Here is a 14,075-nt window from a genome sequence, read left to right as displayed (position 1 = left end):
TGCTCATCTCCTTTTCCTAGCTGAGGGAGCCAGCATTGTCTGGAAATGCTTCTGTGGTCATGTGGCCAGCATGACTAAATGATGAGATGCATGGAAGCTGTTACCTTCCCACCAAAGTGGTACCTATTTATCTACTTGCATTTGCATGCTTTTGAACTGCTAGGTTGGCAGGAGAAGGAATAAAATACAAAATTCAAATATCTAAATTTAAGAATATTGATAACATATTTCTGAATAAGCTCTTTGAACTGAATTCAAATGAACACCAATCATCAGCATAGCTTTATTTCATGTATAATGCTTTATGAACTGTTAAAAAATAAAATGAAGTTAAAGAACTAACCTATTGAACTTCTCTAATATAACAAACAAAACTGCCATGTGAAGGAAAAACAACAACTAATGATTATAAGTGTAAAAAGAGAGTCTACTTTTGCCAAGCTTGATATCACTGCCTTTTTCTAGAATTTTTTCTCGGCTTCCTATCCTAGATTTCACTTTATGGAATGTTTTGTGGTCTCCTGTCCAAATATGCATCAGATTACTTTTTTAATAAATTGGGTAATTATTGTACTCAAACTAAGGTAGAGAAAGCATGCAAGTGGATGGTTTATGGATTTCTTTCCAATCTCTTAAGAATACTGTAGCTCCATTCTGCATCCTCTAATTAGAAGAGGAGGAGGAAGGAGCTCAGAATACAACAGTTGGCAACACTCCAAGTTTCTGTCCCTACTCATAGGGAAGCAGCGAGAGAATTTTTCTGGATTTTCTTTCCTCCACAGTCACTGGGCAATATGGACAACGTTGAACTCAATCTTTATTTTGCCATTTCTCCCCCTATACCAAAGTTATGTTGAGTTTTTAGAGAGGTACCCTGCTGTCAGACTAATCAAATCCAAAAATAGCTCAAGGCTTACTTGGAAGATTGGTATTTTATGACTGACCACACTCACCATAATGTTTTTTTTTTAATGGCTCTCCCTTCCTCACACCATGTGGCACCCACAAAATCTCAAATTTCCAAATGTGCCTACCAGACTCAAGAGGTTGTCTACCCAGAATTAAGCATTAGTGGGATGGGATGCTATACAATTTTGGAAGTTTAATGGGTTATCATTTCTTCTCCTGTCGATTCAATACGCAGTGACGGAATGAGTAGTAATTTGGTTTGCCTCTCACTTGGAAAACCCAGGCAAGCTCGACCAAAAGAAAGAATGCTAGGAGTGAAAAAGAAATCAACCCTCTCAATAAAAGTGAGGCTTACGGAGAGCACCTTGTATCCATTTATGGCTTCATCTTCAGACCTTTCCATGGACTAAAGTAGCCTAAAAAATAGCAATATGACAAAAGGTGATTCCACTGCCAGCTTTCTGACCACATTTCCCCAAAGACTTATGAGGAATGAAAAAAAGAGGTGAGGTATCCTGAAGTTCTAAAATCAAACAAAAAGTAATCACCCACACAAATCAAACTCAGTATCTTCTGGTGGATTATACTGAATAATCTTTAATAATTTTTCTACTCTTCATTTTCCACAAGATATTATTTCTTGATGCAGTGTGCTAAGTCCTTTATTATGTTGCATCAAATCAAAGGCAAAACCCCGGGTGAACCAAATACTTTTTCAAGCAGCTGCGGAAGGTTGTCATATCATTGCCCACAAACTATTTCTGTTAAGAAAGCCAAATGCTGTCATGTTTTTGAAAAATTGGTCTCTACTGAAACTGAATCCCTCTCTAAATAAAAAAAGGTTAACCATATTTTCTTCTCTCTGTAACCCTTTGCTTTGATTTTTATCTCAAATATTAATTTTTCTGAAGACCACCCATTCACCTATTACATTCCTTTAAGGTAATATAATCCTGAGATCTCTCATCAACATCTGTATCTACAGACAAGTTCAGCTTCCCAAGTAGATTGATAACACATTTCACTGATTTGTGTTTTTTCCATCTGTTGAATCTTTTCATCTGACTGCTAAATATTCTCTAGTTCAAAGCCATTATTTGTAGTTCATGGTGTGCACATAAAGCAAATACACTCTGTGTAACTTGTTGCTGCACATTCATAATGAATCCATAGTCACTGATGAAAATAACTAAGATATTATTTTAACCTATATTTTCTTCTTTATGTTTTAAACATTATCAACATATGATAAGGCAGTTCACTAGCTCAATTTTGTAGGACTCAATCTGGTTTTCTGATGAAAAAAAGAGATAATTCTGAAATGCTAGTTATTAGCTTCACTAGCCAATACTTCACTATTCTGTAGTACATTAATAATGAAATATCACTTCCATTTCTCTATAAAAAGCCTACTTGATTACCAGCAGCAAGTTGGATGGATTACAGTAGTGATAAGTGCTCCATTTGAAGACCTGAAAAACCAGGTTAGGGATAGCTTATTTTTATTTGTTCATTGTATTCGTCTCAATCCATCAACTTAACCCCTGCACACAGCAATTCTGTCATAAAATGTTGGGTTGCACAGCAGAGAGGGCACTACTTATCAGTGTACTGTAAAACTCTGTACACTTCATTATAAAGATGGAGGCAAGAACATGTGGCCCCCAGATATTGCTGAACTGCAACTCTCAGTGGTCCAGGCTAGCTTGATGTACTGAAAGATCTGAGAAGAGTAATTAAATGACACTTCTCCTTTAAGAGTTTTTACACAGCTATTTTGTGGCTGGCCAAAACTTTCTCACTTTCAGAAGACTTCTACACTATGTGCAACTCGCCTTGCTTATTAGTCTCTGATCAACATATCTGTAATGTGTGTGCATTACAGCACTTTTTATATTTTATATTGATCAAGTATTCAGTGACTAATCATAATAAAATCATCTGCTTTATTAATCAGGCAGTGTCTGGAAGCAGGAACAACAGATAGTTATAGAATCTTAACATGCCACCATCTAGATGTGCTGGAACTGTGACTAGTCAGGCATTGTGTATGATGTTGAGGAAGGATGCCATTATAAAGATGCATATAAAACCTTACCGATCTTACTAGACCAGCTAATAAATGCTGGTAATGCTTGATTTACAATCTTTCTTTTAGTGACCATTCAAAGTTACAATTGCCTGCCTTCTTTAATTATAATCCTATTGGAAATTTCAGTATAAATACAAGTTCCCTCTCCGTATGGATTGAGCAACTTTGTGATGATTCAGCATATTACTATGTGCAATTCTTACATCCATTTCTCTTGAAATGCTTTATCCTTTACTTATCCCCAAATACTAAATACATCATCATACTAATCATGTCATTCTTTGTCCAACATATTGTTATAGTAGATTTTAAAATTGATACACGGATATGCCGTATATTTTCTCATGTGCTTGTTATAGCATTGGAAAAAGGGAAGAGAAATGGATATGACCAATTATTATTTTTAGAACTGAGACAGAGTAGCGCACTTGTATTGCTGTATTTATTTGTGGTGGAGTGTTGCTATAATGGAAAATGATAAATAAATATTAAGTGTGCTATTTTATATTTGTTGAATTACAAATAACCTAACCCCCCTTTGATTTTCTCAAAGAAATATTTATTTTGAAGAGTGCTTCCAGATATAATGGGCTCCTAACTGATCATAAAGCACCATAAAGCTTTAACTTCTCTGCTTGCTCTGTAAAAACTAAAAGAATAGAAATTGAATCTGTATTGCATAGTGCTGCATTGTATCGTATTATATTCCTTGTTACTATTTATTGTACTTTAAACGTGAAGGCTCTTTGGAAATCATTGGATTCTCACCCAGGCTAGATATCTCCAGAACAGAAAGGAGGCTATTTGTTGAAACAGCAGAGTCTGATTCTGCTTTTAATCTTAGGGGTTCAAGGATAGCTTTGTATTATGTACATTGCCTTTCCATGAAATGGATAGTGGCAGTTATGATTGGTCCATGTGACTGGAAAAGGTGTTGATAACATGATTTATGAGCAGCCAAGCCCTGTAGCATATATATCCCATTAGGGCACATCAGAGAAGGTAGCAGTAGGCTCTCTACTTAGATTATTGTGAGCCCATGTTTAGTTGGGGGGGGAAACCCTATGGATCTTTAATATGATCTTTGAGGGCAGGGGAATACAGGCCTACTATTTCAAAAACATATACTGCCCACTTAGATAGATCTGTTGGAGCCTGGATATCAAGCTGAGGGAATAGCTGCAAAGATTTCAGGGTGCAGTGAATTCACAATATGGCTTTTCAAAGAAAAAGGAATAATTATATTTGTTTTATATAGCATGCTCTTTCAGCCACAATTTTTTTTTCAAGGATACTTTTGATCTTTGATAATTGGTTACAATCTACATTTTGTTTTCTTTTACCAGTTTCACTTTTGGTTTTTTGTTCTTTCCAGATGTTGTTAGTTATTCTCCATCCCTCTAGTGCACTTTATCCTTTCCTCATATCCCTGACTTCCTTTTTTGCTTTCCCAGTTTTTAATTACAGACTAACTCAAATTCCCGAAAACCTATACATTACTTAATTGGCAAAAAATCCTCCAATTAGCTTTCACCTTTTGTGATGGCAATTTTTAGTCTGATCTATCTTGAAAGGCTGACAATATGTAAGGCTTCCTAATTTTATATAATAAAAAGACATCTAACCATCTTATGTTCACCTGGGAATATGTAGGAGTCACATGCAGTACAAAGCAATATCCCATAGATTTGTAGAGTTGGAAAGGGCCATTTAGGCCATCAAGTCCAAATCTATGCTCAATACAGGAATCCAGATTAAAGCATTTCAGACAGCTCTCCAGTCTGCACTTGAATTTTAAAGGAAATTAGATAGCATGTCAAAGCTTAAGGTATTTGAAAACTACTATCATCAAAAAGTCAATATTTTACAGAGTAGATATACTAGTTTCTTCACTTTCTCTTCACAGAGCTTAATTTCTAGTCCCTGGTAACACATTTCATACTTCTCTCCAGTTCTCTGAGGAAGCAAATTTCATGCCAGTTATCTATCCACTTAATTGTCATGCAAGCCCAACCTTTGCTTAACTAGCTTGCTAATCAATATGAAATGGGATATTGTCAAATATGTTGCTGAACTGAAGATATATAATGTCCCACAGTCTATCAAGGAAGTTTCCCAATTAAAAAGTTAGATAAGATTAATTTGGCAAGATTTGTTCTTCTCAAATCCATATTTTTTTGGTAATTCTGGTTAATGATGTACTGATTTCTTTATGATCTGCTGCAGAAACTTTTAAGTATTTTGATTGATTTTTAATTCCCAGGATACTTCTTTTCCTTTCTGAAAATAAGAAATATGTTTACTTGTCTCCTGGATTTCTCCAAAACATACATAAAGATTTAGCCAGAGTATCAACTTTTTTGATTTCCCTAGAACATAATCCTTCTGAACCTGTATATTAAACTCATTCTAAGTAAACTGGAATTCCTTAACTATTGTTTCAATCTGTCTCAAGCTTCACAATGCACATCAAACAACTGGAGAAATTTTCACGTGCACACGCTCCACTCCACCCTTGGCCTTCATTGACAACACTGTGTCTCCAACTTGGAAGTCCTGGATTGTGTGGAGTCCACTAGCATTGTGTCTCTGATTATCAGAGCCCAAACATCATCAGAATGGACAATCACAGTAAGTTGCCAGAGAAAAATATTGAAAAGTGGAACTACAAATGACAGGCCAAGAGAATGATTTTGAAAAGGACATTTTATTGGATGTACAAAACAAACTGGATGCAGTTTTAAAAATTAAAAGGGAAATGCAATGCCAAATCAAGAGAATGACATGGAAAATGTTTTCTTATTGGGTCTACAAAAGAGACTTATTAAATCTTCATGGGATGGGATAAAGAATTGAAGAGAAATCAAATCCTATGACAATATTGGATTGAATTAAAAATTAAAATTGTAAGAAATAAAACGGAGGAATATAAAGTTTGCTTAGATGATTCAAGATAAAATAAGACTGGGGTGGTTTTTTTGTATTATGACAACTCTTTAAGAATTTTTTCCCCACAGCGGGATTGAAAAGTTGATGTTTTATGGACTTACTTATAGATAAGAGATGAGATGTGAGATGAAGAGATATCTGCTTGTAATCTTAAAGGAAGTAAAGAGATATTAAATCTATTTGTACTTGTTGGAGGGATTTTAATAATTTTATTAAGAATTATATTAAACAGATAAAACGAATACAAAAAAACCTAATACAAAATATATTTTAAAAAGAAAAAAAATAAAGTGTTGGAAAAATATCTCCCTCCCCCAAAAGGAAGCAGTAAGAAAATGAAATGTTCCCCTTCATCCCCAGCAAGTATATTCAACATCAACAATATTTTACTGTCTCTGAAAATAGAGCCAAATTCACATTCATGCCATATCTCACCTTATTTTCTATTAACTTATTTCTAAAATCTTGCATGCCCCACTCTGAAGCCCCTGGAGTCAGCTTTTCTCATCATCCGAGCTGGCATCTGGGGAAGCCATTACACCAGTTAAGATAATCATTAAGCACTACAAAACATAGCAACTCATTAAAAAGATAAAGATAAAGGTTTCCCCTGCCAGCCATGTCCAACTCTAGGGAACACTGCTTATCTCTGATTGACTGCTTAAAAGCCAGCGTTGCCCGAAGATGCTTCCATCTTCCTGTGGCCAGCATGACAATATGCCGAAGGCACCTGGAACACTGTTACTTTTCCACCAAAGTGGTACCTATTTATCTACTTGCATTTGCATGCTTTTTAACGGCTAAGTTGGCAGGAGCTGGGACAAGTAATGGACGTTCACTCCATCACATGGTACTTAGGGCTCTGATTGCCAACTTTTGACAAGCCCAGTATCTTAACTGCTCAGCCACCACACCCCTTCAACAACTTATAATTAAATGAACTGATTTTATTTTATTTTATTTTCACCAACCATCCTTAAATCCCATAGATAAAATTCCAAGTCTTGTTTTCTTCTATTATCTTTGATTCTTCTCTTGAAATCTTGTTATATTTATCCATTTGTAATTTCTGTATAGTAACTCCAGTAGATCTCTTATACTTCAGTTTAAAAGGGTAATCACTCTTTTGATACATTATTTGTATGTTCTTTTAGTTTCTAAATGAACATCCAATTTTATTTTTAAATCCAGTATTTCCATCTCTTACAGGCTATAATTCTTATGTCCACCTTAAATCTATTTCAATTATCTTCAAAGAAACTTGTTCATCCTCAATAATAACTTTTGATTCTAGTATAGAGTTAAAAAGCCCAAACACTTCTTGAACCCACAGATAAAAAGTTTCTTTTAAAGTAGCTATCTTGTGCTCTCTAGTAATCAACCTTCATAGTTTGTTTTGTTTGAAATGTAAATAAGACATTTTTTCCCACATAACAGGATCTTTTTACTTAACTTTAAAGTTTTTCTTTAAATATATTTCATCCAAAGCCTTAGCATTCAAAAAAATTCTTAAAAAGTGTTCAAAAACATCACAAAAACTCTACAATCACTCTTTATATTGCAAAAAATTGCAAAAAATAAAACAAAGCTAGAAACACTCATTTTTTTAAATGGATTGAAAAGTCACCCAGTGACTAGTAAACTTGCAGTTTTGAAGGTTTTGTTTATGTTTGTTGTATTGTTAAAAAAACATGTTGTATTGTTAAAAAAACAACAAAGAAATTAAAGTTCCAAAGTGATTAAAAAGATGATTTGACTTGAGTTTATGAAAGTCTGCATTTATGGCTCAGAGTATGGTGGAACCCGCAACTCCCAGTTGATCACAAGTAGCTGCAGAAACATTGGTTCATGAAAAAAAAAAAAGCTGCACATATGTACATATTGGTAAACTCCAGTGCTCTTTTTGTTCCAAAGAAAATTTCAGCAGTCTGAATTTTGCATCCAGCCGCCTTTTTGGCCATAATGTCCCCTGTAATCCATGGAGCAGAAAAAATGTGAAACATTAACCTGTTGTCATGAAGGATGGAAATACGTCCTTTGTATATTTCTATTCTTTTTTAAAATATTTTTTTCTTCCCTTTTTCTTCCTTTTTCGTCACTATTTATATTTTTCACATTGTCTTCTCTTTCTTTAAGTTTAATTTGTATTGGTTTTTACTATTGTACTTAAAACTTTTAATAAAAATGTATTAAAAAGGTTAAGTGAGGTTCACATATGGCCCCCTCAGCTTGTGCATCTTGACTGGAAGACATCCTTTGGAATACCTGATTGTGTTTCTTATCTTGTTCTCTATTTCCAGCAAACCCTTCCAATTCCAAGATCTCTGTACAGACCCAAGTTATACCTAAAATACTTTGGGTTAACTGCATTTATTAGAATCAGTAATACAACATGCTTTTACATTGAACTTTGGCCAGCATAATTCTGCTTTGGAAGTTTGCTCTGTTATAGACCATTAGCAAAACAAAATAAATGTAAAGTAAGTAGTGAAGCCAAGTCGAAACTGCAAATCAGGAAGGCCACTCATGCAAGTTATTTGCCAAAGCTTAATGTACTACATAATGGAAAGATAGTAAGAGTCCAGATTTTGATTCTTCATATAGATGCCAACAGGAAAGATTGTTCTTCTTAATCTTTAAATAAATATCTGGTGCATTCTCCATCTCCCTTCCTCCCCATTACATTTTCTTGACAGTAATACACTATCTTCTACTCTTTTAAGGTGAAGTCTTTTCATTTTAGAGATGAATGGTTTTGAACCTTGCTTATCTTCTAAGCCTGCTTATTTCCTTCAAAACTTTCAAGACGCACTGAAGTCTACACTGATACAATACTTTGGTTATGTCACACATGAAATGAGGGCCATATAAGTAATGAAGCAATAGTTCAGAATATTAAAAAACTACATTTATTCTTGTCTAAATTGACACCAATTTAGCATTTAGCAAAACAGCACCAATTGTTGCTTTTTTGTTTAAAAAAAACCCATTAAATTTAAGCTTAAATCGGGGAGGAGCCAAGATGGCAACACATTAATAACTTCTAAAATAAGTTCTTGGCTTATGACAGTCCTTACCAATTCTGGCTTAAGCTAACACCTTCAAAATGTCACCTAAGAAGAGAACCCTGAGACGGCCCAGCAACATACTAGGACCGATAAATCTTACAAAGCAGAAAAAGAAATGAGGATCAACTCTTATCTCTCCACGACAGAGGCAACTAAAAATGTGAGTAATGGATCTACTACCCCAGGACCTCTTTCACCTTCAAGGATTATAACAACACAGATCTCAGCCATAACACACTAACAGCCCTTCAAAGGCTCTGCCCAAATCATCCCCTGGAGCAGAGAGATAACTTTCTGGAGAAAGTTCCTATAATAACTGTATCACTAAATCTTTCTAAGAGGCTTGTCTTTTGTCTGCAGAAACATTGATTTTTATATTGCAATGATTAAATGAAATTGCAGCCAAGGTTGACAGTTTCCAACAAGACTTGGATCTACAAATCCCCCATGGCAATCGGGGTTAAAATGACAGCAGGGACCAGCCACCTCAGAACTTTGGTAGCTGGTGTCTTCAGGCATCCACCACTTTGTGCTCCAGAAAATCCTCCTGGAAATCCATTGGAATGGTCACAGATGGATGGAACCTTACCTGGGAGGTGGGGGGAGGGCAAAAAGGGAAAACAAAGAGCAAGTCAATTATATATTTCCTTATTTTTCCGCTAAAAAATATTGGAAAAGCTATGACAAAGGAAAAATCATCTTCCCTTCCATTATTAACATTTTTTAACCTAATGTAACCAAACTGCTCAGTACTCATTTAAGTTGTTCAGAACTCATTTAAACAAATGCAAGCAAGTGGACATAATAGTTATGCAGTCAAAATGAATTGGTACAAACTCATGATATCCATCTGATTTCTGCAGTAGGTACATTAGTGCTGTGCTTAGACTTTTATTTTTATGCTAAAGCTTTGGGTTTTTTTTATAAACAGAGAACTTAGTGACTTTGTTAAATTTAATTCTGCTATTTTCAGGTGTTTCCCTAGCCCAGTGATGGCGAACCTTTTAGAGACTGAGTGCCCCAAAACCACCCCCGCTGCCCGCAGGGCTACTCATCGCCTCGACAGCCCACCACATATCGCCCAGGCAGCCCAGCAGCCCCAAGGTGGCCATGCCCTCCACCCGCGCCCCGCAGCATCATCTGCATGACACGGGCCACGCTTGGGGGCGACTCTCCTCTGGGGGCTGCTGGTGAGGAGGGGGCCACTGGGGGAGGTGGGGCTGGGGCGATGGCACGCCTGCCCACAGAGAGGGCTCTGAGTGCCGCCTCTGGCACGCGTGCCATAGGTTTGCCACCACTGCCCTAGCCTGTCAAAACCATTTTGTATTTTCTCTTTTCTGAAATGTTAGTTATCACTAATTTTATATCATCTGCAAATTTGATAAAAATTCCTCATTCAAATAATTAACAAAATGTTGAAGAGTACTGTACCCTGAACTTAGTTGAACTGTTGTGCTCCACTTAGTACCTCACTCTATTTTGATAAGGAAGTATTGATGAGTAACTATATTTTGATGAGTAACTATAGTTATGGTGCAGTTTTCAAGTCAATTGATCTATCTATCTATCTATCTATCTATCTATCTATCTATCTATTCATTTATGTGCAGTTTTCAAGTCAATTGTTTTGTTTTGTTTATTATTTATTTATTTATTTGTTTGTTTGTTTGTTTAGCCAATCTTTGCAAAGCAATTCTGAGCAGCATTATCTAATACAAAGAACTGAACTGAGTTAAAATATTTGTTCCCTATCATAAACATTCACCAAACTAGGGCATATTTCTTAGTTGGAAAATAATGTTCAAAATTCTGCCAGATCTGTTAGTTCAGCAAGAGTTGAGAGGATAGACTGATCTCATATGAATATTATCATTCATTCAGGTCTCATTGGACTCTAAACTTTAAGTGTTATGTGAAGCCAGAAATACAGAGATTGAAAAACAATTTCATTGGACATTCATATCTTTAAAAAAACCTTTGTGCCTTGAATATTATTTATATAATAAATATTGTAATAATAAAAAGAATATTTTTGAAACCATCATTATCTTCAAATTGACTTGGCAAACACATGTAGAATACAGTTAAAAAGAGATAATTGCCACTGACATTACTTAATAGCACGTGAGTATACATGAAGAATGTATATAATATTTTAACAAAAAAACAGCATTATTGGAAGCGAGAAGCAACATGGTATAAACCTGTGGAAAAAAGCAATTGGTCTTAAGGAAAAAAAACATGTCTGTGTCAATAAAACCTATGGTTTGAAATGCTTTCAGATAGCACACATGGCAAAACCTCATTTATGTGGTCGTTAGGTCCAAAGAAAATTAGGAACTTTCACATGGTTTTCAGGTCTTGCTGAGTTCAATTCCTGCAGTTTCATGGTACCATCTGATTAATCTTGAGACAACATTTGGATCTGAAGTCTTTGATACCTTGTTTTAAGGTGTGAACACCAGATTTTATTTTTATTTCTCCTTACCAAAATTTTTTAAAGCACTACATAAAAAAGAGTAGATTTAGGAGTACAGTACTTAGTTATATTTTAGTTCTGTTAAGTAAATAGGAAATGTTAGTCATGATTCAAGGAAAGCTAATGAAAGTGTTGAATGTTTACCAATAGACATTGACCTATATTTTTTGCCACATCCATTTTCTATCCTTATGGTGTGAATGAACTTAAGGATGACGTAATTGTTATATGTATTTATTCTAAAACTCAAGACAAATATTTCATTTTCAAAGATGGACTGCTAGAAATTCCAAGTGGGTATTCCTCTTGGGTGGCCCACTACTGGTGTGGGATATTGATCTTTAAAGTCAATGTTAGTTGTATAAGGTATTCTTTATAGAGGAGTTTAAGTATTTATGAAATATATTTTCACAATATAATATTTTACATTAGAGCATGTTTTCCTTTATAGTAATTATATTTTAAGCAAGATAAGCATTTTTGTAGCAGTTGTTTTATTCTCTAGGATAGAAGGAATCAAATAGATAATCTTGCAGACATTTCTGGCTTGTAAATCCCATAATTTCTATCAGTCATGTTGGTTAGTATAGTTGGAAATGTAGTTCATCTGGATGGCCACATTTTGCCCATTCTAGGAAGAGTTCCCTTAGTAAAATAAATATGGACAATTTATGAAAGATTGGAGTTTCCTATCCTACAGTGAAGTGGTATCTTAGAAGGAAACAAAAATGTAAATTATATTCAAAAACCTGCAATTGATCTACATACAAACAACTTTAATTTGCTTGACCTTAGCTTTTATTCTCTTAGAAATTATAATAATGTAAGCAGCAGTAAACAGAAGCCAAATGATATGCTGTAACAGCACAACAAGACAGTATAAACAAGTGGATTTTAAATCTTTATTCTGAAATTAAATTAAAAATTGGGGTAATTACAGTACAAAAATCTTTTTACCTGATTGATCGATACATCATGAAATCAATTGTTGTACATCTAGGAAATTTACCAATAGAACTTTCTTCAACTGGTGTATAAACCTTAATTTGTCGCATATGTGTATCTCTTCCATTCTGATGATTGGCTAAAACTGCAATCTGAATCATAAATGTGCGAATAGGTTTCTTATGGGTGTCAGTTAAAGGAACATGAATCCAACCACTTGGCTCCACTAATTCAAGTTGCTAGAAAGGAAAAGAGAAGTGTGTTAGGGGAAACACAGAGAGAAAGAAATTAGTTAGAATTAGATTCAAATTATTTCTTAGCATGGCAATAAAATTAATATCTAGTCCTTCAGGAATTTGGCAGATATAGATACTTTTTTTTCAATATGCTATAGACACCTCCTTTAGTAAATATACTCCTGTACTCTCCTCCACATGGTTAATGAATTTACAAGTCACAAAGGTGAACCTCTGCAATCGTTCATGTTGCATAACTCAAGTTGTTGCATTTTAATGACATGTTATTTTTGTGACACCAGCATTAATACGCAACGGTAAGGCAAAATTCTTCCCATGAAAATGGTCCTAGTAGTGAACACACTGTTTGATGCCTTGTAAACAGATTTTGCAAGAAAGGCTAACAAACCCATATAACTCCATCCATAACTTAGAATTACATGTAGGATCTCTGACTAATTTTTCTAGGTATCAAAAATCAAGAATTATGCCTTCTGACTATTGTTTGTTCTGTGATTTATTTGCAGCAATATTATGTTGGTTTGTGAATAGTGCCTGTTAGCATGTTGTTTTTTTCATAATTTAACTAAAATATTGAAAATTGTAGCTTTATGTCCAGTAATACATTTCATAAATCATATCTGGATTGTAAATAATGTTTTGCAACCATTTAAATTTATATAGGTGATAGCAATTAGAGTGTATAGCATGTCCACAGGGATAGCCATGCTATAGCAAAGTGTTAAAACTCAGATGTTAGCTGGAGAGAGGAAAGTAAGTCTTTGATTCAAATTATAAATCTAAAAATAAGATATTAATTAAAATCAGTAATAAAAAGATTAATTTCTAAAAAAAACACAATATTAAAAGTAATAACATTCAGGTTTACTTAAAAGGTGTCATGTAATTCACTACAATGTGTATCTAGAAAGCTGGATACAGAATACACGAAGCCTTCTTTTTAATTTAAGTTGATTTTTAAAAATTAGATATCATGGTATGATGATACTTTATTAAAATCAATAGAATAGTCACAAAATTGTATGTATCAGGTTTAAATTTATAATTAAATGAATGGAAGGTAAGTTTCCCATTGCCTCACAATCTACACATCCACCTGCACTTCTTCAATGCTATCTCTAATTGGTTAATGGATGGATTTTTAGTGGAATGGATTGGACAGAAGTCCAGACGTCCAGCCAATTTTGAGTTATGTACTTCTCATCCAGCAGTCCCCAATCTGTACTATTATATCTTCTTAAGCAAAATCCCTTGACCATCCAGATATATTTTTGATGGATCATTAGAATCACTGCTAATGTAACTGGAGTTCCTCATTACAACCAGTGGCACCCAACCAGAAAATGCTGCTCACCTATCTATTTATTGCAGCAATT

The 14,075-nt window shown here is 34.6% G+C and overlaps 1 protein-coding gene across 5 annotated transcripts in view; it reads right to left on the bottom strand.

Annotated features, from left to right (window-relative positions):
* Positions 1-8,304: 8,304 nt before the first annotated feature.
* Positions 8,305-14,075, bottom strand: part of ANAPC10 (anaphase promoting complex subunit 10) — a 36,317-nt gene continuing 30,546 nt past the window's right edge. For 4 of the 5 annotated variants that reach the window (XM_015814516.1, XM_015814514.1, XM_015814513.1 and 1 more), the window contains exon 5: positions 12,371-12,681. In XM_015814516.1, coding sequence (XP_015670002.1) covers positions 12,451-12,681 — 231 coding nt within the window. In that variant the 3' untranslated portion in view covers positions 12,371-12,450. Of the gene's footprint in view, positions 9,608-12,370; positions 12,682-14,075 lie in introns of those variants that run through there. The other variant, XM_015814517.1, reaches the window with a different exon arrangement.

Source organism: Protobothrops mucrosquamatus, unplaced genomic scaffold (assembly GCF_001527695.2).
Source record: "Protobothrops mucrosquamatus isolate PMUCROS unplaced genomic scaffold, P.Mucros_1.0 scaffold259, whole genome shotgun sequence".
NCBI lineage: Eukaryota > Metazoa > Chordata > Lepidosauria > Squamata > Viperidae > Protobothrops > Protobothrops mucrosquamatus.
This window is presented reverse-complemented; position numbering and strand designations above follow the sequence as displayed.